Source organism: Mesoplodon mirus (genome assembly GCF_964341445.2).
Source record: "Mesoplodon mirus genome assembly, chromosome: 5".
Lineage (NCBI taxonomy): Eukaryota > Metazoa > Chordata > Mammalia > Artiodactyla > Ziphiidae > Mesoplodon > Mesoplodon mirus.
In genome coordinates this window covers 3,955,006-3,979,740 of record NC_138980.1, presented here as the reverse complement: position 1 = coordinate 3,979,740, position 24,735 = coordinate 3,955,006, and the positions used below count along the sequence as shown (strand labels likewise).

The 24,735-nt window shown below is 45.6% G+C and overlaps 1 protein-coding gene across 1 annotated transcript in view; it reads right to left on the bottom strand.

The window, feature by feature from the left end:
• Window positions 1-23,643, bottom strand: part of ADRA1B (adrenoceptor alpha 1B) — a gene marked incomplete at its 3' end in the record, with an annotated part of 58,255 nt that extends 34,612 nt beyond the window's left edge. The window contains exon 1 of the mRNA XM_082622916.1: window positions 22,485-23,643. Within this exon, the coding sequence (XP_082479042.1) occupies window positions 22,485-23,433 (949 nt within the window). The 5' untranslated portion in view covers window positions 23,434-23,643. The remainder of the gene's footprint in view (window positions 1-22,484) is intronic.
• Window positions 23,644-24,735: the final 1,092 nt, after the last annotated feature.

Here is a 24,735-nt window from a genome sequence, read left to right as displayed (position 1 = left end):
GAGTAGATTTTAGCATAATTCTTAAGGGCCCTAGGATTTGTGGAATGAGAAATGAACACTGATTTGAACTTAAAGTCACCAGCTGCGTTAGCCCCTATCAAGAGAGTCAGTCTGTCCTTTGAAGCCAGGCATTGACTCTCTAGCTATGAAAGTCCTAGGTGAAATCTTCTTCCAACAGAAGATTATTTTCTCTACATTGAAAATGTGTTGTTTAGTGTAGCCACTTTCATTAATGATCTTAGCTAGATCTTCTGGATGATTTGCTGCAGCTTCTACATCAGCACTTGCTGCTTCACTTTGTACTTTCATGTGATGGAGATGGCTTCTTTCCTTAAACCTCATGAACCAACCTCTGCTAGCCTCAAACTTTTCTTCTTCAGCTTCCTCACCTCTCTCAGCCTTCATGGAATTGAAGACAGTTAGGGCCTTGCTCTGGATTAGGCTTTGGCTTACGGCAGTGTTGTGGCTGGTTTGATCTTCTACCAGAACACTAAAACTTTCTCCACATCAGCAGTAAGACTGTTTCACTTTCTTATTATTCTTGTGTTAACTGGAGTAGCACTTTTAATGTTCTTCAAGAACTTTTCCTTTACAGTCACAACTTGGCTAACTGTTTGGTACAAGAGGCCTAGCTTTTGGCCTATCTTGGGTTTCCACATGCCTTCTTCACTAAGCTTAATCATTTCCAGATTTTGATTTAAAGTGAGAGATGAGTGACTCTTCCTTTCTCTTGAACACTTAAGAGGCTACTGTAGGGCTATTAATTGGCCTAATTTCAATATTGTTGTGTCTCAGGGAATAGGGAGGCCCGAGGAGAGGGAAAGAGATGGGGGAGTGGCCGGTGGGTGGAGCAGTCAGAACACATACAGTATTTATTGATTAAGTCTTAATTACACAGGCACGGTTTGTGCCCTCCCCCCGGCCACTGAATTACTATAGCAACATCAAAGATCACTGATCACAGATCATCATCACAGATATAATAATAATGAAAAAGTTTGAAATATTGTGAGAATTACCAAAATGTGACATGAAGACATGAAGCGATCAAGTGTTGTTGGAAAAATGATGCCCACAGACTTGCCATAGGGTGGCCACAAACCTTCAGTTTGCAGAAAACACAGTATCTGTGAAGTGCAATAAAGAAAAATGCAACGAGATGCCTGTATTTTCATACATACACTCAGAGGAAATAGAATATTTGGGATTTTTTAAAATGTTACATTTTATACTGTATGCAACTCTCTAAAACTTGTTTCCCCCTGTAACAATTTGTCTTGAAGATGTTTCTTACCTACATCTAATTCATTCTTTCTAACTGCTGCATTGAAGTTCACTGTATGGGTGTGTCAGGGATTTTTCCTCACTTGCCTATAGATGGACATTTAGGTTGTTTCCCAATTAGAAGAGTATTTTTTTTGTTTTTAAATTATAGCTTCACTGAGACTTATCACCATAAGTGATAAGTCTTACATCATAAAATTCATCCTTTTAAAGTGTACAATTAGTGGTTTCTAGTGTGTGCACAGAGTTGTACAACTATCACCACCAGCTAATTCCAGAACATTTTCATCACCCTCAAAAAATACCTAGTACCCCTTGTCAGTCACTCCCATCTCCTCCTCTCCTCAGCCTCTGGCAAACACTAATTTACTTTCTCTCTCTGTGGATTTGCCTACTCTGGATATTTCGTATAATGCAATCACAAAATATGTGACCTGTTTGGTTTCTTTGCCTTAGCATATGCTTTTCAAGGTTCATCCACGTAGCGTATATCAGTACTTTATTCTTTTTCTTGTCTAAATAATACTCTATTGTATGTATATATCAAATATGTTTATCCATTTTTCAGCTGATGGACATTTGAGTTATTTCCAATTTTTGCCTATTATGAATAATGCTGCCGCGAACGTTCACATACAGATTTTTGTGCGAGCATATGTTTTCAATTCTTTTCGGTAGATATCAGAAGTGGGATTGCTGGGTCCTAAGGCTACTCTATGTTTAGCTTTTTGAGGACCTGCCAAACTGTTTTCCAAAGTCACTGCATCATTTTACACAGCCACAAATATCTATATCTATGTATATTTAAGCAAGAAATAACATATTCATAGGGCAAATTGATGGGTTTATTCTCTTGAGATATCACCAACCATCTTTGGAGCAAAAGCTGAGAAACACACTAATTTAGTGTTGTCTGGTAGAACCTTCTGCAATGATGTGCTGTCCAGTATGGTAGCCACCAGCCATATATGGTTACTGAACACTTGAAATGTGACTCCTGTGACTTAGGAACTGAATCTTTAATTTTATTTAATTTTAATGAATAATAAGTTGGATTCGTCTTCTGTGGCCCATGGCTACTATACTGGACAGCAGAGGACTTACTCTCTCCTGTCTGTAAAAACTCATGGTTCCCCAAAAGGTCACCTTAAAGATACTGAGAAAGTGACTTGCCTTCTGGTCTGCACCTCACGGCTCCAAACTGGCTCCTGTCACAGACATCACAGAGAATAAATTCAGAGACCACAAGGCCTTAAATCAGAACCGCACCACATTGAAATTCAGGAAATTCTTAACTTTTTCAGAGATGTGTTTGGAAAATCAGCCCTTTGTGTACCTCCTTTATGCTTTCAGCTCACTCGACTTGAAGAAGTGTTTAGTTTCTTATTACAAGAGCAATACATATTCCGCATAGAGAAGCATGAGAAGAAAACAAAAACAATTACAGGTAGTTACTGCTAATATCTTTTTTTTTTTTTTTTTTTTGGTACGCGGGCCTCTCACTGCTGTGGCCTCTCCCATTGCGGAGCACAGGCTCCAGACGTGCAGGCTCAGCAGCCATGGCTCACGGGTCCAGCTGCTCTGTGGCATGTGGGATCTTCCCGGACCGGGGCACGAACCCGTGTCCCCTGCATCGGCAGGCGGACTCTCAACCACTGCGCCACCAGGGAAGCCCAACTGCTAATATCTTGAGGGGTGTGTGTGTGTGTGTTTGTGCACATACATGGAATTTATTTATATTTCAGCTTTGGGGACAGAAGCCAAAGTGACAATGGAACCAATCTTGTTCCTTGTTCACAGTCCCTTCTCATAGTACCTGTGATAAGATTTTATTCACTTACTGTGTTCTCACTGTGTGCCAGGCCTGTGCTGGGTGAGACCCAGACTCCTGGGGGAGAAGGACATCAAAAACCCATTCAGCCCAGTGTGACAAGGTTCTGATAGGGGTGAAGCGAGGCCAGGGAAAGCACAGGACAGGAGTAGCTACTGCCTGGGGAGCTGTGGAAGACTGCAAAGGTGAAATGACATTTGAGCTGGACCTCTGAATTGGAAGAATTCATGATGCAGAGAAGAGGGTGAGGGGCGTTGCAGGCAGAGGGGAGAGCGTGTGCAAAGGTTTCAGACATGAGGGAGCCACGTGTGTTCAGGGAAGGGAGAGTGTTCCTGTGTGGCTGGAGCGGTAACAGCACAGGTCACGGTGGCTTACCTGCTTTATTGTCATTTAATTTTCCTATTCCCCTGATAAGTACAATGTCATCCCCATTTTATAGGCAGAAAGGGGAAGCTGAGAGAGATGAAATAATTTGCTCAAGGCTGCCCAGCTAGTGAGGGCAGAGCTGGGATTCCCGTTGGTTGAGCACCAAGCTCAGTCTTGAGTGATGAGGGAGGGTGGCACCCAGTTGTGAGGAGACTTCTCTGCCACACTCAGGAGCTCAGAAGTTACCCGCTGGGTAGTTCAGCAGGATGCTGGCGTGACCGGATCTATGTTTTAGGAAGACACTGTGGCACCAATGCAAAGACAGTGCTGGAGAGAGCTCAACCCACACTGTAAGTACGTCTTCAGTTTACCTGGGACTGAACCACTCTCAACACACAGACACACACACACACACGGCTTCAAAGATAGGAGCCCCTGAGAATCCAGTGTTTTTTGTTTCTCTCTCCCTTCCCAAGTGAAAATCCATGCTAGCAGCCCAAGTTCTGGGTCTTTTCCAGACCATGGTGGGAGGAGGTTGGGGGAAGGGCACATTGCTCCTTGCTGGAAGACCTTGAATAAATCACTTCTCAGGCCCTCTTCTGTAAAGTGAAATTCTTAGAATTTCCATCTTTAAATATCTTTTCCATCTTTTAAACTGTCTGGCTCCTAAGAGCAGTGGGACCTATTAAGGGATTTCACTCTGGCCACACATCCTGGTTTTTGGAGAGCTAAGATAGTCTCAGACCAGCTGCCCCCAGATTTAGAGCCTCTTAGCAATTCTTGCATGAGTCTAGGGATCTGGCTTTCTAGGCATCCCTGAAGACATAACAGAATCTTCTTTTGTTCCCAGGCTAGGCCAATGGCAGCAAATAACCTAATTAGGACTTCACAAGCAGCTTGCCCAGTGAAAGGTAATTTAGTTAGAGTCTTATTAGTTGTTATAACTACTTTTTAATGAAGCTTTATTACATTCAACTATGCAGATACCAAGCAATTGTGTTAAATGTTGGCAAACAGCTCATTAGTCTTTGATTTCACTTCTTTTTTTGCATTGTTCCCACCTATCCTGATATTCAGATGCCAGGAGCTCATTTTTCTCTTCAAAGTCAGGGGCAACCTTGGAGGCATACTTCCCCTTCTTATCCCATTTCCCATTTCTCTGGGATCCCCTGTCTATTAGAGTTGAATTGGAACAATATGGATGGGGAAAGCTTCCCACTGGCCTTCCGTATTCCTTAATACTTCCATCATTAATCCCTCCCAAGCTGTACAATTTCAAGGACTTAGGGCCCCTGGTTGAAGTGCAAATGGTATGTTGGAGGCAAACACAGAAAACCATTATTATGAATTAATACCTTAGTGAAGATTAGCTCCTCATATTAGCTAATTGGCCAATAAATGAGACTGCAGTAGAATCAACCCTGGACTGAGTAGTTTTGATATTTGTTAGTGTGTAAAGCATGGGGGAAAAAAAAAACAAAAGAAGAGTTTTTTTTTTTTTTACTATGCACGAGGCACTGGGCTAGATATTTTCATATTTATTATTCCATTTAATCCTTTTAACAACCTTGATATGAATGTATTATTATAACTGATTTACAGATGAGAAACAGGAGCACAGAGAGGTTGAGTCAGCTTCAAAGTCACACAGCTAGTAAGAGGAAGAGTGGGGATTTGAAGTCCCAGGACATCAGACAAAGGCTACAAGAGCACTGAAGTGTGGGCAGCCTTGGCTTCTAGGGGGCAGTATCAGGTCACTGGGGGTTAAGCATCCCAGGGGGTCACCTATGGGCAGGTGAACCCCAGGACAGAGGATTGAGGGGCACTAAAGACTAACTTGGCAAGGCTTACAGATTGGCCCCAGCAGGGCTGATCTGTTCATGTTCTGTCTCTCTTCATCATCAATAGGCAGTGTGATGTCATCATTAAGAGGACAGGATTTGGTGGCAGGCTGACCTAGATTCAGATCCTGATTCCAGCCCTTTTCTGTAGGTATGACCCTGGGCAAGCTGTTTAAGGTTTCTCAGCTGGGACTTTCTCATCTGGAAAAAGGAATAATTGTATCTTCCTTATATTTTTGCAGAAGTTAAAGAATATGTGTGAAGCTTCCAGCCCAGGGGAAATGCCAGTAAGGAGTGGCTCCTCCATTTCGGAATAGGTATTGGTGAGCTGTGTGGCTACAGCAGGGAGGGCCATGGGCAACAGGAAATGGACCCACAGGGAAAGTGAGATCTGGTCTTATTAGGTTATTGCTTCTTAATCTTGAGTGTGCATCTGAATCACCTGGAGAACTTGAGCACCCAGATTGCCTGGCTGCACTCCCAGTTTCTGACTCAGTAGGTCTGGGGTGTCATCTCTACCAAGTTCCTGGGTGATGTGGATACTGCTGGGCTGGGGACCACACTTAGAGACTCAGTGCAAAGGCCTTTCATAGTGGGTACCCTCTGTGTGTAACAGTGGCTCTAATCCCTGGACAGAACATTTGGAGTCCAGCCGAGCCTGGGGTGAATCAGAGAAGCAGAGCTCTGGCCTCTCTCCTCTTCCCCGTATTCTATCCTGCTTCTGTAGTTTCTTGAGGCTTTGGGATCCAGTCCTTGTGAACATGGGTCAAAAAGGCTTAATTATGATGCCTTAATTTTTTGCCATGCCAGTCCTTGGGCCTGCTTAGGTTGAAGGGATATTTGTGGTTTAAATGAATCCATTTTATGGCTGCAAGTGCTGATACAATTTGTTCTTCACAGAGACAAGGAGGGGTTAGGCTCTGAGTAACAACTTCCAATTAATCTATTAGCCTGAAATTTTATATTTTCGGTAAGTTTACCACTTTAACAAGCAGGACAGAGAGTCTCAGACAAGCAGAAGCAACTGTGTTTGCCTTCTACCATTCTTTTTACCAAGAAGGGGCAACTCATGGAATACTAGTGACATAATGCACGTGGAAGGGTCTAACGTAATATCTTAACAAATAAAAAAATCAGAATTTTTTACTGTTCATTGAATAAGTATTTTTAAGCCCTTGCGATAGTGTGCTTTATATTAGGCTTTCTCTACTTGGGCGCTAATGAGATCTTGGGACTGAGTATTCTTTCCTGTGCATTGTAGGATGTTCGGCTGTACGCCTGGCCTCTCCCACTAGATGCCAGTGGCACACCCCAGTTGTGACCATCAAAAATGTCTCCTGACATTGTCAAATGTCCCCTGTGGGGCAAAATCATCCTTGATTGTGAACCACTGCTTTACATGAATAATCTTATTTCATTCTCACAAAACCCAGTGAAGTAGGTGTTATTTGTCCCATTTTAGAGAAGAGTGAGGGAGAGGAGGAACAGAGAGGTTGAGCAATTTGCCAAAGACCACCCAGCCAGTAAAGGAGCAGGAGCGGAATTTGAACTCAGGACTGACATAATCCAAGGCCTCATTTTGGGCCTACTAAGAGGACACATCTAGGAAAATGTAGAGAAGAGCATCTGCTTAATCATATGCATCCTGGTGATTGCCTCTGAGAAGGAGAGAGATGAATGGGATGAGGAGCGGGGCCTTTTAGGTGTGTTTGCAACATATTATTTAAGAGGAGAAAGAAGATAGGTAGCAAACTCAGCAACATGTTAACATTGGTTAAATCTGAGTGGACAAGTCATGGGTGTCTCAAATTATTTTTAATCCCCCAACCTTTTAATGAGAAGGAACTGGTCCCATTTTTATTTCCTCCAAAGACACAGCCCATTTGTAGAATTACTCATAATCCCAATTTATCAACAGATCCTTATTAAATGTATCCCCCAAAGGTGATATTATATTAGAGGCTTCACATACATTAATAGCTGATGTTTCTGAATTATTTACTCGTGTGTGGCACCCAGCTGAGTCCTTTTCATCCATTCTCCTATTTATTCCTCACTCCAATCCTATGAGCAGATGATTTCAGTCTCGTTTTACAGATGTATTAACTGAGGCTTAGAGAGATGAGCGGCAGAGCCAGGACTTCAGACCTGGATTTGCCTGATTTCAATGTCCCTGTTCTTTCTAGTACTCCAAGCTGCCAGCCAAACAGAACCTGTGAAGGGCTTCCTTGGAAGGAAGGAAGGAAGAAAGGAAGGAAGGAAGGAAGGAAGGAAGGGAGGAAGGAAGGGAGGAAGGGAGGGAGGGAGGGAGGGAAAGGGAAAGGGAAAGGGAAAAAGGGAAGGTACCAGCCCTCTTTACTGGATGAGCGGGGGTGGGATGGCAGTGACAGAGACAGGTGGCAGGAAAGGCTTTCCTGAGGTTCTGAGACTCCCTGGCTGATCTCAGTTCCTGGCTTAGGATCTTCTTGATCTCCCAACTTGGTGGCAGTGGGTCAGAGTTCATCTCTTCCCTGCCCTATCCTGGATGCTGGTTCCAACACCTCTAGATTTAGTACAGTCTGAAAATAACTTTGCCTCTCCATCCTGACTAGCAGTTCAAGGTCGGGATTAAATTACCACCCTGACTAACCAGGGCTCATTGCCTGCCTCTCAAAAAAGCCTCCTTCCCCAGAAGAATCTGCTCCACATGCCATCTCCTTGCTTCTTAAGCAGTGCTTGATTAAATTTTCCATTCGTGAGGCTGGCATCTTCCGAGCCAATTTGAATTTTGCAAGTAAAATGTGGTGCATTTGCCGTGCCCTTGTCTAAATATAGACTGTCCACTGAGTTCCCTGGATCAGCACAGGCCCCCATGGTCGGTGCAGCAAGCTTGGATGCCCAACGGAATCCTTCCTTATTAATTCATCCTTGAGTGCCTCAAAGTTGATTGTTTTCCTGGGGTGGGGGGGAGTATCTTATTTTGTTATGGTTTTTAATCAGTACATCAGCCCCAGAGCCTCGAACCACTGATGTGGATCGTGGTGGCCCTGGCAGCCATGTGAAAGATCAAATCCGTTTACACACTGTTGGGTGACTGCTTTTTGTTCTCAGATCCTGGGTAACATACACACATTCCAAAGCTGCTGCTTGCTCTGGCTCCCCTGATGGATGGGGTGTTGCATTCCAAGAGGGCAGCTTGCTAGCCCTGAAGTCTGGAAGGCTGACACCGAATTAGTTGCGAGGATTTGAAGCTTTCAAGCCATCTTATCACCTCTGAGGGGAAGCTGACTTGTCACGCAGATGTCTGAAACTTCCCCAGGCAGTGAGGAACTATCAGCATAAAAAGTGGTTTCTTCAGCTATGCTGAAACACGCTTAGTGGGAGTGTAAATTGCTACATCCTTCCCAGAGGGTAATTTGATAATATGTGTCTGAGGCCTTTCACATGAGTCTACCTTTTGATCCTAACCATTCAAAGTGGATTTCATCCTAAGGCAATCCTAAAGGGCAAGTGTACAAAAGATATTAAAGAAAAAAGTGCATGTATAAGAAAATCTGTCACAGCTAAAAACTCAAAACAATTGTACATCAAGAGGGGATGGATTATCAAACATACAAAAAGATCCTTAACCTCATTCACAGGTATTTCACATATCAAGTTGGCAGAGATCAAAAAGTTTGATAACAAACTGTTAGGGAATGAGTGGTCACTCTCAAATGTCAGTTAAGGAACTGAAAATTGGTACAATCTCTATGCAGGATGATTTGGCAGTATTTATAAAAATTAAAAAAAAATTTACTCAGAAGAGCCCACTTTCAGGATTTTAATCGTATAATGTGGGAAATAGTGAAGTATGTACAGGAATATTCACTACAGTGTTGTCTGTAATAATAAAAGATTTGAAACAACCTAAATGTCCTTCTATAGAAGTCTTTTTGGAAGAAAAAGGAATACTATGCAGTATCAAAAAGAATGAGGTTGCTCTATTTATACTGAAGTGGAAAATTTCCAAGATGCACTGTTCAGTGAAAAAAGCAAAGTGCAGAATAGCATGTTATTTCTATTAAAAAGAATGTATAAATATATTTTTATATGCATAGAATATCTCTGAAAGGATGTGCAAGAAACTGGTATTAATAGTTGCCTCCAGGGAGGGGAATTCGATATGTGGGGACCAAGGAACTGAGAGGGACATTCTTTTCATTCTACACTTGGGCCTTGTGAATGTGATACCTTGTGTGTGTCTTATCTATTTACATAAATATGACCACTATCGTCATAAGTGGATTGGTTATATATAACACATTATGGTACCTTCTATTATGGATTGCAATACATCATTTAAAAGATGTGAAATACAGGGCTTCCCTGGTGGCGCAGTGGTTGGGAGTCCGCCTGCCAATGCAGGGGACACGGGTTTGTGCCCCGGTCTGGGAAGATCCCACATGCCGCGGAACGGCTGGGCCCATGAGCCATGGCCGCTGAGCCTGTGCATCCGGAGCCTGTGCTCCGCAACGGGAGAGGCCACAGCAGGGAGAGGCCCGCGTACCACAAAAAAAAAAAAAAAAAAAAAAAAAAAAAGATGTGAAATACAAATTAAAAACTGAAATGATTCAGTTTTATTGAAACGGCAAGAAGTCCACACTTGATACTTAGTGATAAAAGCACTAGGTGATGTAATTTGTGTATACACACACACACACGTGAAATAATGTGAAATATGAAATACAGAGGTGTATAAAAAAGTTAATAATCTACTCCTCCTCACTTCTCTCTACCCCTGGAGGTGACTAATAGCTTTTAAAAATAGGATTACATAAAACCCTATGACTTGTCTTTTTCACGTAAATATCATGACAACCCTCCTACACAATAGATCTAACCTATTTATTTTAACAACTTTACATTTTAATATATTTAAAATTCCTTATTTAGTAAAATTGAACATAATCAGGTTAAACCTAAAATATCAAATATTTCTTGCTCCAGTGATTCTGTCTCTAGGAATTTATCCTGAATATGTGGGCACAGACACATAGACAAGAGTACTCACTGCAACACTGTTTTTAGTATGGAAAAACCAAAAATAACCTAATGTCAATGAGCTGGGAAATTGTTAAATAAAATAGGATATTCCATAGATGGATTACTATACAGCCATGAAAAGGAAAGCAGTAACTATACATCCTGACAGAACTATGCCCAAGATATGCTGTTGAGTGTAAAACGTAACCTCCACTATAGTGTTTATAAAATGATACCATTTGTAAAAATAAACAGGATGTAAACATACATTCCACACACATACACACTCAAATATTTACACATATATACCTATGTATATGGATGCTTACAGATAAATAGACTATTTCTGGAACTATACACAACCTGGTAACAGTGTTTGCTCCTGGGGAAAAAGACTGAGAGTGCTGGATAGAGGTGGACCTGGGGTCTGGTGTGGGAATGATTTTTCTTTTTTTTTTATTCTCCTTGATTTAAATAAAAGTCTCTGCACTATTTTTAAATAAAGAAAGTAGATTTAAAAATTGCTACAAGTCATCATGCAAGACAGTTACAAAGCACAATGGCACAGTCCAAGTTCCCTGTGGTCCTAAGACTATATAATTTGAAAGAAAAAAGTATAGAAAACCTCATGTCCTGAAGTACATCTTTATAATGTCATAGGACAGGGTTCTTATTCTGGGGTTAGGGAGTCCCTGAACTTGGATGGGAAAAATTATTTTTTTAATTTTTTTTAAAGAATTAACCTTTGGCTGAAAGTTAGCATTTTCTTCCACAGGAATGCAGGCAACAAGCCACTGTAGAATTAGCAGGATTTGTTGCCCACAGAAATCAGATTTACGATATTATATTATGTTTGTTGCAGATATCTTGAAATATTTCCACTTGCCACTACTTCAAGTTATAGTAGTTATTTATCTGACTTGCTGCTAGATCTTGTTTAATATGTTAATAATGAAGAACATTGGTTTACTCTACAGTAAATTTGTTTTTTCAACATTATAATAGCTATTTCAACATAACTGATTTTCTTTGATATCCTGTGTATCTTATTTTATGTATCTATTATAAGGGGCTTCACCAGATTGCCAAAGGGGCCCGTGCAACCAAAAAGCCCAAGAACTTTTGCTTAAGATAAAGTCTGCAGAGCTGGGGACAAGGAGTCACAAATGACACTATGAGGGTATACCTGGAAGCAGGTACCACTTTCTCTTGATGCCAGAGGGTGATTGATGGCCTGAATATATAAATCAGAGATGTAACTTTTTTTTGGTTGTTCCAGTTGGTAGCACCCCCTCCTCCCCCACCAGCTGCCTCTCTGGATCTCTGCCTGGCCCTGTGCTGGTGGCGTGAGCCCTGGGGCCCATGCCTGTGAATGACAGTGAGCCCGGCTTGCCCTTGGTCCTATTTTAACCTCCTTCTGGGCCATGGCCAGGGTGCTGAGCTCAGCCTCAAAGCGATGCATGTTAGCTTGGCAGGAAACTCTATCTTAAAGAAGAATTTTAACGAGCGTGCGAAGCCAAGCCCCAAATGCATCCCAGCTTCAGGGGAGCAAGACACTGTGCGCAGATACCCCTGGAAAAAGTTAAATGGGGCTCTGAAAGGAATGGTCCACTTGCATGTGCTAGGGACATTTCTATTTCTGAACATTTCGGCATGAACTGTTCATTGGTGTGACTTTTACAGCGGACTTTGTGTGCTCACACCAGAGAGGGGCACTTGAGTGCTCAAAGGAGACTCACGTGTGCTGCCCCTGGGTGTGGTCACAAGTGTGCTGTTGACACAATCTAAGAACACAAGCCTGCCAGTGAGGACGGTATAATGGGCTGACCTACGCTCTGTCATGTCAGGAGGGGGGTGATGAATGGGTGAAGATACCCCTCCCCTACCATCATTCCAGCCTGACCAGTACCTAGGACATAGCTCGCTTTTCTTCTCTTCCCCCCAAATTCACTTTGGCCCACCCTTCTTTCCATCTCCTCTTCATTCTGGAGACACTCATCGTTCAGATCATACCATCTGCCTTGTGCTGAAATGGATCCACTCCTTCACTGACTCACTCATCTAAGTATTTAGGGTCAGCCAGCCATGGATTCAGATCCCAGCTCAGTGACTCACTCGTGCAAGTAGGGTAAATTAACTGAATGAAGACTTAAAAATTTCCAACCAACCTTTACATTAATTCCTTTTTCCCACAAAAAACACACACGTGAAGTTGTGCCTTTCCTCCTTCAATTAATGTTCACTTCATTCTCTCATTATTAATCTTTCTCTGTACTGCTGAGGCCATGGATGCCAGACTCTCTCCTCCCCCATCTCAGGCTTCTCAGTGAAACCAAGGCACCACTGGATGTTCCATTGTAAACACTCTTACTCCGGGAGTTAAAATATCGAGGTACTTTTATCATTCAAATTGAGACATTTTGAGAATATGAGAGGGTTACAATAATCATCATAGTGCCCTTGGTAACAGACGTAAGTGGAGACTGGCTCAGGGAAAGTGGGATGTCTGGTCACCCCATCATAGAGCAATGCTATATCACCTACAAACAGACCCAGTGTATCTTTGGTGCATTAGCAAAGCTGGACACCTTCACTTTTGTGGAGAAATGCTTTGATATTAAAGACATCAAAGTAGACTTCATGGGATAAATTAGAATGTTGGCCTTCCTTCCATTCATTTTAGGGCATGTGTGTGTGTATGTCGTGTGTGTGTGTGTGTGTGTGTGTGTGTGAGAGAGAGAGAGAGAGAGAGAGAGAGAGAGAGAGAGACAGAGAGAGAGAGAGAGAGAGAGACAGAGAGAATTTAGAATTACATTTGGAGGTGGGGGCAGCATTCACTTCTCAATACCTTGGGCCTTTCTGAAGGTCTTAATCAGGCCCTGCTATAAAGTCACCAGAATTGTGTCCTCCTGTCCTACTTCTGTGGGGACCAACTCTGACCATATCCCTCCCAGAGGTGAGAGGCAGGTGACAAGGGCTGAGAAGGTGAGGGAAAATGGGGACCGACTGGCAATAGACAGGTCTCCCCCAGAGGTGGCGGAATGGCAACTTTTATGAAGAATGAAGATGTTGTCCAATTTTCAAGCTCATAACTTGGGTCCACTCCGGTCTTCATCTATCTAATCTTTCTTCATTGGGCCCATAACCAGACCCATATTGGCCTTTTGGTTTCACAAGAGCAGTCAAGACAGTTTCGACGTGCTTGTGGTATTTTCAAGGAATGGGACAAGTCACCTAACCTCTAAGCCCGTTTCCTCATTTATAAAGTGAGCAGAACATTAATACCTATCTGATGGGCTATTGGGAGGTTCAAATGGTAGATGAAGTCTGGCACATACTGTGTGAATCAGAGCTGCAATTGCTACTTTTATTGGGAGTCTAGTAGGTACATGTCTCTGGGCATGGAGGACAGGAAGATGAGTGAAACCTGGACCATTTCCTCCAGAGGTTTGCAGCCCAGTAACACTGCTGAAGATGGGCCAATCAGTCCTGATTCCCGTGAACAAATGTGACAAGCACCATACACAAGGTAGAAAGGCAGCCATCACCACCAGGGAAAGGGGTGGGGACCAGGAAAGACTTCCTAAGAGAAGTGTCCACAGAACTGGGGGTCTACAGGTGGACAGGATTTGGATGTTCAGAGGGTATGGGAAGAGCATTCCTGCCAGAGGGAAGAGTATGAAAAAACAGATAGGGTAAGGACAAGGTAAGGTGTATATGGGGAAACAGCAAACCGAGTTAAGGTGCGCTCCTAGCACCCGTGTTAGGCAAAGAGGAAAGACGCCGTCACTGCTTACAAAAAGTTCACACATAAGTCCATCAGTCACGAGGCTGCTAGAGAGAGCCACCCCGGTAGTGTTTGGGGTGGACCATGGGCACTTCCTTAACCTCAGAGGTCCTCTCTTCATGGGACCCTCCAAATCCCTGGGTGGGATCCCAGCGTGTCTCTTCTGGGTAGTATTGTTTTGCAAAGTTTTCATGAGTAAGATCTATTACTTGCAACTGGTGAGGACCACTATCTTATTCCACTCCAACTTCCCTCTGTCATATTTCCCTTCATGTGGGTGTTAGTATAGGGGCTGTGGGCATTTTTGGGAACTAGCTAAGAGTTAAAGATACATTTCATTTGGGTTCTCTTGAATATACATATATGGTGTGCATATATGTATATTCTTATATACATATATGTGCATTTTCTTTCTGTATAGCTAGGTTATCACTAGTCAGGGGTACTGCAAAGTGGAAAAACAGCTTCTAGAAATACTCTCTTGTCCACGATGCCAGCCTTTGTGACATCAAGAGGTAGGACCAGAGGCTGATCCAAGGTAGGAGAGAGTCCTGTGGTGCTGAGATCACACGTATGTGGTGAAGAGGTGAATCAAGTTCTGAAATGTATGCAGCCAGAAATTAGGCTGTGAAAAAGTGTTGTAAATTTTATGTGTTTAACCCCAAAGCCCCAATTTGATAAAAGCCTTAAAGGCATCTGGCACTACCCGTAATATGTTGTGAAGCTGAAAAAAAATCTAAAGCACCCATAATAAGAGAAAGAGAAATTTTGACTTAGCTTGCTAGGGGAAAGACCCAATTATTTTTATATTCCTTATGTTCTCACCAGGCTATGGTGCCTTTTGGTTGCTGAATAATAGGCAGCCACTTGCCCTTCCTTTCCATCTTCTCACAATAGACTCTGCTTTCCCTAGGGCCTCTTTGGGCTTCCATAAATCAGGGCTCAGAGCCCCACACCTAGTATACCCCCAGTAATGAACCCTTTAGCTTTATCTGATTGCCTAGATGTGAATCCAGGTTCTGTCACTAATCAGCTGGGTGGCCTGAGGCAAATCACCCAATCTCTCTGGACTTCAGTTTTCTCATCTGTAAACTGGAGACAACAATAGTGTCCATTTGGTAAGCCTCTGGAGAGGAGTGAATGAGAGCATGCATAGAAAGCACCCTTAGCCTGGTGTAAGCCGGGCACATGGCAAGACCTAATCAATGGAGCTATTAGCATTACCATTATCAGAGGTGGTGAGGGAGCACAGTGACTGCGGAAACATCCTGCAGATGTGGGAGAAAGCAATTTCCCATTGTGGCCGGGTGGCCATCCGTTATTTTTATGAGCCACACATCCTCAGGTAAAGGCATCTCCTGCATTAGAGGTCTTAATAGGCCCACCTGTGATGGTACTGCAGCTACACACACGCCCACTGGCATTTCTGTGGTCTGTTGCACCCCAGAAGGACTGGGTGCTTCCACAAATGGCCCCCATCCTAGCATACCTGACAAGCATGACTCCACACACATCATCCTTCCCCCGCACCACCCTCCCTGCCCCCTGCCCTACGCCTTTGACTCTTATGGCAAAGCTGAGGCTAATTTGTTTATCCATCACGGAGAGGATAAATCACCCTCCCCCTTTCTTCCTGCTTTCTCCCACAAATATTTATCGTGCCTAACTATCATGGTGTCTCCCATGATTCTAAGACTTTAGGAGACTCACAGTAAAATTTCAAAACAAATTTTTGGTGGGGACAGCCATAGGGTTAGTAACCCTTTATTTTGCCAAGTAGAATACTGCGCACACACACACACACGACTGTCACCGTCACTTACTACCATCATTCCACTAAAGAAACGTTATTTCAGTTTCCCCAAATAGACAGGACATAGTCTTTAGAATGAAAGAACAGTCATTTATATTGACTACGTTTGGAAAAACACAGAATCTTCCTGACTCTTCTTTCATTTTGTCATGAGCCGGTAAAAATTTTATCACCCATGGGCACCAGACCTCAGACCAATGTCTGGAAGCACTGTAGTGACAACATGTTTATTGAGTGCCAAATATGGAGTCTAATAGATTCTATCATTTACTAGCTGTGTGACCTTGGGCAATTTACCAAACCTCTCTGAACTCTAGACACAGGGTGATGATCCTTGCTCTGCAGAGGGGCTGTGAAAATTACAAGCTATACAGAACATTTAGTGTTGAGCAGTGTTACCTGCTACAGTGAAGACCTGCTTCCACAGTGCTCATTCTCCTCCCCTTCTCCAGGGAGGCTCTGGTTTGAAGAGTTCACCTTCCCTCCTAACAATCCTCTGCCTTCCTCTGTATGGGCTGGCCCGAGGGACTGGGCAGGACTGGGGATGTTTCTGGCTGCACTGGGGGAAGTTTAACCAAACTCTGGTTCTCCGAGGGGTGTTCATTCCAGGTTCCCAGGCGTGGGGAGGACTAGTGCTATGCTGGTAGCATAATTGCCTGTGAGAACTGGTTAAAAATTGAGATTCATGGCCCCATCATGAAAGATTCTGATACAAAGGTCTGTGGTAGAGCTCAAGAATCTGTGCTGTTGAAAGCAGTCCCCTGCCAGATGTTTCTAATGAGCATCTGGGTTTGCTGATGGTCATGGCTCCTGGTTTTTGGGTTGGGCCATTTTGTCCACTCACCTCATAAGAGTGTCTGGCGTATCATTCCTAGCATGGTATCTTGTGAGCCCTGATGAATGGGATCTGAGGAGATCCTGGGAGGAATCCTCTTGGTTCTGTTTCACCCAGTAACCTCAGGGCTATTCCAGATACATCTCTTATTCTCCTGTATCATAACCAACCCATCCCCAAGTCCTTGAATCTGTCTACTTCTCCGCATCTCCACTGCTACCAGCGTGGTCTAAATTACTTACCACCGGCACTCACTGGGATTACAGCCTCCTAACTGCCCCATCTCTGCTCTGTGCTCCATGTAGCTGCCTGAGTCATCTTTTAAACACATAATCAGATTGTATCTCTTGTCGGCTTCAAATCCTTCAGTACTGGCCACGGCAATTAATTTATCATAAAATCTAAAATCCTTAACGTGGCACAAAAGCCCCTGCACGGCCCCACGTGTGCCTGCACCTCCAGCCTCGACTTGCACCTGCCTCCCCTCTGTTCTCCAGGCTCTGGTAGCTCCCTACCAGCGCCTCCCTCAGGACTTTCAGGTGTGCCCTTCCTTCTGCCTGGAGCTCTCTTCTTCTACCTGCCCCTTTCACTGAATTAGCTCCTCCAAACTGTTCAGGGTTCTGCCTAAATGCCACTCAGGGATCCCTGTGATATACCGATCCCTGTTGTATACTTCTAATAGCAGCATACCCCTTTTCTTCAAATCTTTTTTCACGATTTGCATTTATGTTTATTTGCATGTGTGTATTTTTCAAATTACCTGTGTTCCTCACTAGAACTAAATTCTACGAGAACGTGAAACACAGCTGCTTTGCTCCACAATCTCCAGCACAACGCCTGGACCTAGTAGGCTTCCAATAAATACATACTTATTCAGTGAATGAATGAATGAATGATTAAAGATGTGGAAACAGGTCCCTCTATGAAGGGCAAGATCCCACTTTTTCTTCCTGGTTGGGGAGACTAAATGCCCAGTGTTGAGAGATCCATGTCATGCACAGTGCAGGAGGTATAGAGAAAGCCGAGCCCTGAGCTAGAATGTGGATGACCTTCCCTGATAGTTTATGAGTGAATTTTTTTCAGGGGTGAGTGGGGAATGGAAGAAAGACAGGGTTTTGTAACAGAAGTAGAATAATCAGCTTTTGACAAGGTGGCTCTGGGGTTTCTGGAGAACATTTGCTATGAGAGCAGGTTGGGACCAGAAAGCAAAAAGGTCAGACCTCTTTGTGCACTGGACCAGGCAAGTGCCTGTTCTGACAGACACGGATTCAATTCTTGTCTCTACCATTTACTTGCTGTGTGACCTTGGGCAAGAAGTCTAACCTCTCTGAGCTTCAGTATATTTAACTGTCGAGAGGGAGCAATTACTTTCCCCTGTCAGGGTAGCTGTGAGGATTAGTGAGATAATGTCTGTAGAGGGCCTAGCAGAATGTCTGGTACATAGTATGTGCTCCATGATAATAGGATCTCACTGGGCTGTGAGCCTCCTGCACGCAGGGGCCATGTTTGCTTTGGTTCAACCACCCAGTGATTAGTACAATGCCTAGCACATAGTAGGTGCTTTAGGAAGTCTTCATTAATGATCTTATAAGTGACAATGTATTTTCCTGCAGTAAGATCTCCCTCTTCTAGGAAGGATTCCCTGTGTGTAAAATTTTCCCTCACTCAAACCAATTGATTTCCCGGTGAGCAACTCAAATCCCTGTTTTGAAACCTCAGAACTGGAGGATCAGTGTGTGTCTGCGGGGGTGGCTCTGTCCTAAGCCATCTCTGAGACCCCCAACCTCCCTTATGCTCTTGTGGGAGCTGGAAATTCATCAGCCCTAATTTGAATGAGAGGACTGGAGAAACCAATCAATGGAGAGAGGGATTCCGATTTGGTTCCAGTACTATAGAGATTACAACTGTTTCTTTGAAACTGACCATTTATTTGGAGGGGAAAGCAGTTAGTTCAATAATGGCTTCCTGATGCCTGCCTTTCAGCATTTTAAAAGACGGAAGAAGGATTTGGAGCGAGGCAAGGTTCCAGTGTTTTCGAAACAACACACACAGCCCAGCTACCAGTTGGCTGCCCAGTGCTTCCTGCTACCCACCCGCACCCCCATCTACCACACCCCCCTGCACCCCAGTGCAACGCACATCCCTCAATAGCCCAGCCACTTCTTGAACCCTGACCAGGCGGGTGGGAGTTGGCCTTCATTGTAATGCCAGGCAGCTGAAGATTCCTTGGACACCGTGCACATCGCCCATCAAGTAGAAATGCTACTATATTATATTCCAATTATTTCCTGTCCCTCCGTGGCCTGATTCCAGGGGCTGAATAAAGAGGCCCTTGTTTGGTGGATTCATCCCTGCTCCTGAGTAAGTGAGAGCTGGTCCCTGGCCCAACTTGGTCTGAGGCCACAGGGAAAAAGGGTGGGGAGGAGATAGGGAGGGTGTTACAGGTGGGGAGGGCTCCACAGGAGATGGGAGGCCTGTCTCTGCAGGCAGCCCAACCTTGCTCCCAAAAATAAAAACAAGGGAGGAAGGAAAACAAATGGGGCCTCTGACCAGGACCCTGTAGGGGGCAAGGCTATTTTCCTTCCTTCCCAGGAGGAATCCCAACCCTCCTCTTCCACAGAGAAGACAAACACAGCGATAGAAATCTCGTGCCATCCAGGCACCTGGAAGTCTATCGCCAACTGGACGTTTACTCCTACCTGGGCTTCTCTGTTTGCCAACCACTGTCTTCCCCCAGATCTGCTTTCTCCCCTTCTGAGTGAAAAGCCTTTCATGGAAAATTGAGAATTTGGAACCTGCATCAGATTCCAAAGGAGTTATTGTTCTACATCATGCTACTTTTATTTGGGTGTTATTTGAACTCAGACGAAGTAGAAGCCCACATCTCCATTTTGCTCAGATGCTCTTTCTATTGATAAATTACTAAGAACATGTTAATTAAGCACCTTCTCTGTTTGAAACTCTTGAGTCACTTTCGAAGTCCATCCCAAGTTCAAGGCCTGGAGTCCACACTCCTTACCCACCAAGGGTTGGGTTTCCAGGGGAGAAGTATGTGGATGGACTCAGCTCAGGGACAGCACACTGGGAGAGTTCTGGGAGATAACGGTTGGTCAGGAAGTCTTCAAGTCAAGGAGAAGAGAAACAAGCTCTGATAGCATCAGGGTGGCAAGAACATCTCACTTTCTGTGGCATGGAAGCCAAGGACCTGAGATGTTAGGAAGATAAGGTCTCAGAAAGGCATGGATAGAAAGAGGGGGGAAACTGAAATAGTGTAAGTGAGAAGAAACTGAGGGTGGGTGTGAAGAGCAGGACCCAGAGAGAAGCCACATCGTCCTGCACCACCGCGTGGGTGGTGAAGTGCTAACCTTTGCAGTGTTTAAAAACCTGGGTGTCCAGGAGCTTGGAGCCTGAAAGGAGCTGAGGCATCCCCTGGCTGGTGCTTCTCAAAGCCTGGTCTGCGGATCACCTCTTCAGAATCACCTGGTGGGCTGGTTAAACGTGACTCCTGGGACTTCTCTGATTTACTGGCTCGGATTCTCTATGCGTTAGATCTTAGAAGCTGAATTTTTATCTAGTTCCACAAATGATTCTGATCCTTACTGAAGTTTGAGAGCCCTTGATCTAGTCTAACCCTCTTGGTCCCTGGAAGTGAGACCTGAAGCCCAGCTGGTAAAGCAACACACCTAAGTTCACAGAGCTAATCGATGGCAAAGCTCACATGCATAACGCTATTGCTCTTGACCCTCAGAGCAGTTCTCTTTCCATTTCAACATGCTGGCAGCCTCTTCAGTTGTTTCCCCTGCCCCCTAAAGTGAAAGCCTGCACCTTTCATCCACTCCTGCATCCTGCTGGGGCTTTGTCTTTCCTGAGGATGCTCTGGTCACAGCCTCTGCCGGCTGAGGATCGGGGGAAGAAGGAAGAAAGGAAAAAGATCTAGTTCCCTTCTGAGCCTTTAATAACAGGTATTGGCAACTGAATGGAGAAGAAAACACAGTTTTAGCTGCAGGGGGTATTGGGGTTTGGTTTGTAGTACTAAGAGCTAACTTTCATTGAGTATTTGCTGTGTACCAGACACTGTACTAAGTCCTTTCCACGCACTAGCGCAAACCCCATGGAGCAAATAGTAATTAGCCCTATTTTGCAGATGAAGAAATTGAGGCTCACTGAGAAGTCATCATTTGCCCAAGGTCACATGGCTAATTATTGGCCAAATCACTCCATGTGCGACCACGATCTTTGTATGGTCCAATGGAGTGTGAACTGTCATCCACTTTAACTGGACAAGCCTGCAAAAGGACCCTGAGACCTTGGGAAAGAAAAGAAAGCTGGGCAGCGGCATGTGATCACTACTTCGGGTAGAGCTTCAAACCCTCTCCACTTCACACGCTGAAAATATTTCTGAAAGGCATTAGCTCGAAAGCTAGCCTTAGAAATGACAATATGGAGAGTAGGTTAAACAATTTTTCTTTATCATTTTAAAATGGAAACTCCCGACATCAGTTTACCCTCTTTCTATTTGGCTCTTTCTCTTGGAAGCAGTGTGTCTTTAGGATTTTTGTTACTTCGGGGATTTGTTTATGTTCAGTTCCAACTGAGCCCCTGGTGTGACTGCAGGCGTTAGTGGTCCATGGCAAGTAGCAGCTGTTGTCTCTTCTGATATCACAGCACATGACTCTGTCATAATTACCTCCCTCCATTCATTTTCTGGAGTGTCCCCCAGGGATAGAAAAAAGAAATCAAAGCAGATCACTGCCTCAGAGAAGGGACAAGTGTTTCCTGAGCCGTGTGGACAGCATGTCACAGTACCCTCCTCTAGGTTTACCTCCTATCCAGACCTTGGCTTCATCCTTAGAGGAAGTCAGGTAGCCTTTTGAACAACTCACTCAGTAGGACTCCCAAACAAAAGAAGATGGGCACATTTTCATAGGAGAGAAAGGGCTCAGTTTCATACTAGCAGGACTTGGTGTCTGGTAGCTGAAGGTGAAGCGCAACTATAATTTAATTCTGGACATTCCATAAATCACCAGAGTTAGGGATATTTTGGGGTGGAAACTGAGAATGTGTGACCCTCTGGCCGTCTTCCTTCTCTTTCAAATCTCAAGTTTTAGCTAAAGGCTGGTTGCGGCTGTGAGGCTGTAAAACGCTCTTATTAACTCGTAAAGGAGGGAGTGCGTGGAGGTGAGAGCAAGTGGTGAAAGGACGAGGGGGAGAAGGCAGCCTCTGCAAAGCTCTTGAGGAGCGTGGATCTCTGCAGGAGCCCTGGAAATGCTGAATGAAAACTGCCTTTCTGTGTACGAGCTGCCTCCCTGCTTCCCAAATGCCGTGTCTGCGGTAACTACAAACTCTTTTGTATGCTGCTTTAGTGACGCCGCCTTAGCGGGCACATGATTACTACTGAAATAACGCTGGTGTGATGTTCGAGTCCAGTGTCCTTTTTAATTATTAAACCAAGGCGGTTGAATGAGTCATTGCACATACCAGATTTGCCTCCCGAGGTTCTATTTCAAGTGACTCGTACCTTAGCGCGTTCCACGAACACCTGAGTTGGTTCTTAGCCACCTACCCAATCTGCAAAGCCTTTGCAGAACAAACAATATTCCCCAACCTCCAAACACACACAGACTGCATAAAACACTAAAACCCACACAAAACTTTAGAGTAAGCTCATCAGTAGACCCAAGATCTGAAAATGCCCCGTTCCCCTCCACCCGTCCCCAACTTACCAAGCGGCAGAGCGATGAAGAACGGTAGCCAGCACAAGATGAACATGCCGACTACAATGCCCAAGGTCTTGGCCGCTTTCTTTTCCCGGGAGAACTTAAAAAGTTTGACAGCTATGGAACTCCTGGGGTTGTGGCCCTTGGCCTTGGTACTGCTGAGGGTGTCCTCGTGAAAGTTCTTGGAGTGGATCCTCAAGGTCAGCTCCTTGGAGTTGGACATCTCCTTCATGACTCCAGCCTCCAGGTTCTTGGTGGTCCTCTTGGCGACGATGTAGACCCGGCAGTACATGACCAGAATGACCGCCAGAGGGATGTAGAAGGAGCCCAGGGAGGAGAAGAGGGCATAGAAGGGTTCTTCAGTGACCCCACATTCCTTGTCATCATTGGGCGCCGGCTCCTTCCACCCAAGAAGAGGCCCAATGGAGATGACCGTGGACAAGACCCAGACACTGAGGAGTGCCAAGATGGCCTTCCTCCTGGTGACCAGCGACGGGTACTGCAGAGAGTAGCGCACCCCGATGTAGCGGTCGATGGAGATGGCGCACAGGCTCAAAATGGAGGCTGTGCAGCACAGGACATCCACGGCGGCCCAGATGTCACAGAAGATACGGCCCAGCACCCAGTAGCCGAGCACCTCCAGGGCCGCGGAGAAGGGAAGCACGGTGAAGCTTAGCAGCAGGTCGGCAATGGCCAGGTTGACGATGAAGTAGTTGGTGGGCGTCCTCAGGTGACGGTTGCAGGCCACAGACAAGATGACTAGGATGTTGCCCACGATGGCAAAGAGAATGAAGGCGCCCAGCACCAGGCCCACGGAGATGGCCCTGGTGACGTCCAGCTGGGGCAGTGTGGAGTTGCTCGAGGTCTGGTTGGGGCCAGTGAAGTTGGCATTTTTCAACTCTCCCCAGTGGGCAGGTGCTGATGTGTTGTGGCCGGTGTCCAGATCGGGATTCATTTTAGAGTCCGCCCTCCATAGCCAGAGGGGTGACAGGGCTGGGAAGGGCTGGCAAAGGCTCCTCAGCTGCCCTGAAACTTTGCTTTCCCCGTGGTCTTCTTCCCAGAGGCGCCCTCCTGGCGAGAAGTCATCTCCCCCGGGCAGCCCAGCCCGGCAGCACGTCTCCTGCCTGCACCAAGCCGATCGCTCGCCTGTCACAGCGAGGAGGAGGAGAGAGGGGACGAAGCGGCAGCTCCAAGTTTAATGGTCCACGTCAGGCGCGCCGGGCCGGGCTCGCGGGGAGCGGCGGGGAGGAGCGGGCGGCGGGGCAGGGGGCGCCCGGCTCTGCCCGGCCCGCGGCGGGTCTGCGGACAGCGGCGCCTCCGCCCAGCTAGCGCCGAGGAGGGTCTGCTTTCAATGAGCCGCCTCTGGGCTGACTGCACGGCGGTGACATCAGGCGGGGGAGCCCGGCGCCCTGACTCCGCGCGGCACTAGGGGGCAATGCGGGTCCAGCGAAGGCGCCCGCAGCCCCGACGCCGCCACCCTGCTCAGCCCGGAGGCGGGCCGCGCCCCCCGTCTCCCCCAGGGCAGGCCAGTAGGGGGAGGGGAAGAGGTGGGGGGGGCGGGGGGCTGGGGGTAGAGCGACCTGAGCCTGGGGATCCCCCTGTCCCCCATCCCCCGGTGGCCCACTGGGATTCTTTTTCCTCCTATTCACTCCGCAGTTTCAAAAGTGGGCTGGGGGTGCTTGCCTTTGGCGAGGGGCGTCTGGAGTCAGCACTCAGATATAGCGGGCTCCTCAACTTGCGTGGCACCTAAAAGAGGAAGAATTCCAAAGTTAGTCAAATGAGAGGGACTTGAGTCAGATCTGACACCAACCCCCATCCTTCCCTCCCTGTGAAACCTCTCTGGTCTCATAAGAAAACTCGGAAGCTTCTTGTCATGCATTTATTCATTCAATCACTCATTCATTTAACAGATTGTTAACTGGGAACCCCCTGTCTGCCCTGGCTTCTGTTCTAGGCGCTGTGGGTAGAGTAATTGAACCAAGTAGACAAAGACCCCTGTCCTTGGGGAGCTTCCATGCTAGTGGGAGGAGACAAACAAATAAGTAGGCAAATTCTGAGGTGCGCCCTATGCTGACAGGTGTAGCAGAGAAAATAAAGCAAGACTGGGGAAATGGAATGCTGTGGGGCGCATTTGGAATTTTATATGGGTGCTCGGGATTTTCCTGAAGTGATGTTTGAGCCAAGACCTGAAAGAAATGAGGAACAAACTGTGGGCTATCTGGGGGTAGGAATGGGGTAAGAGACCTCCAGGCAAATG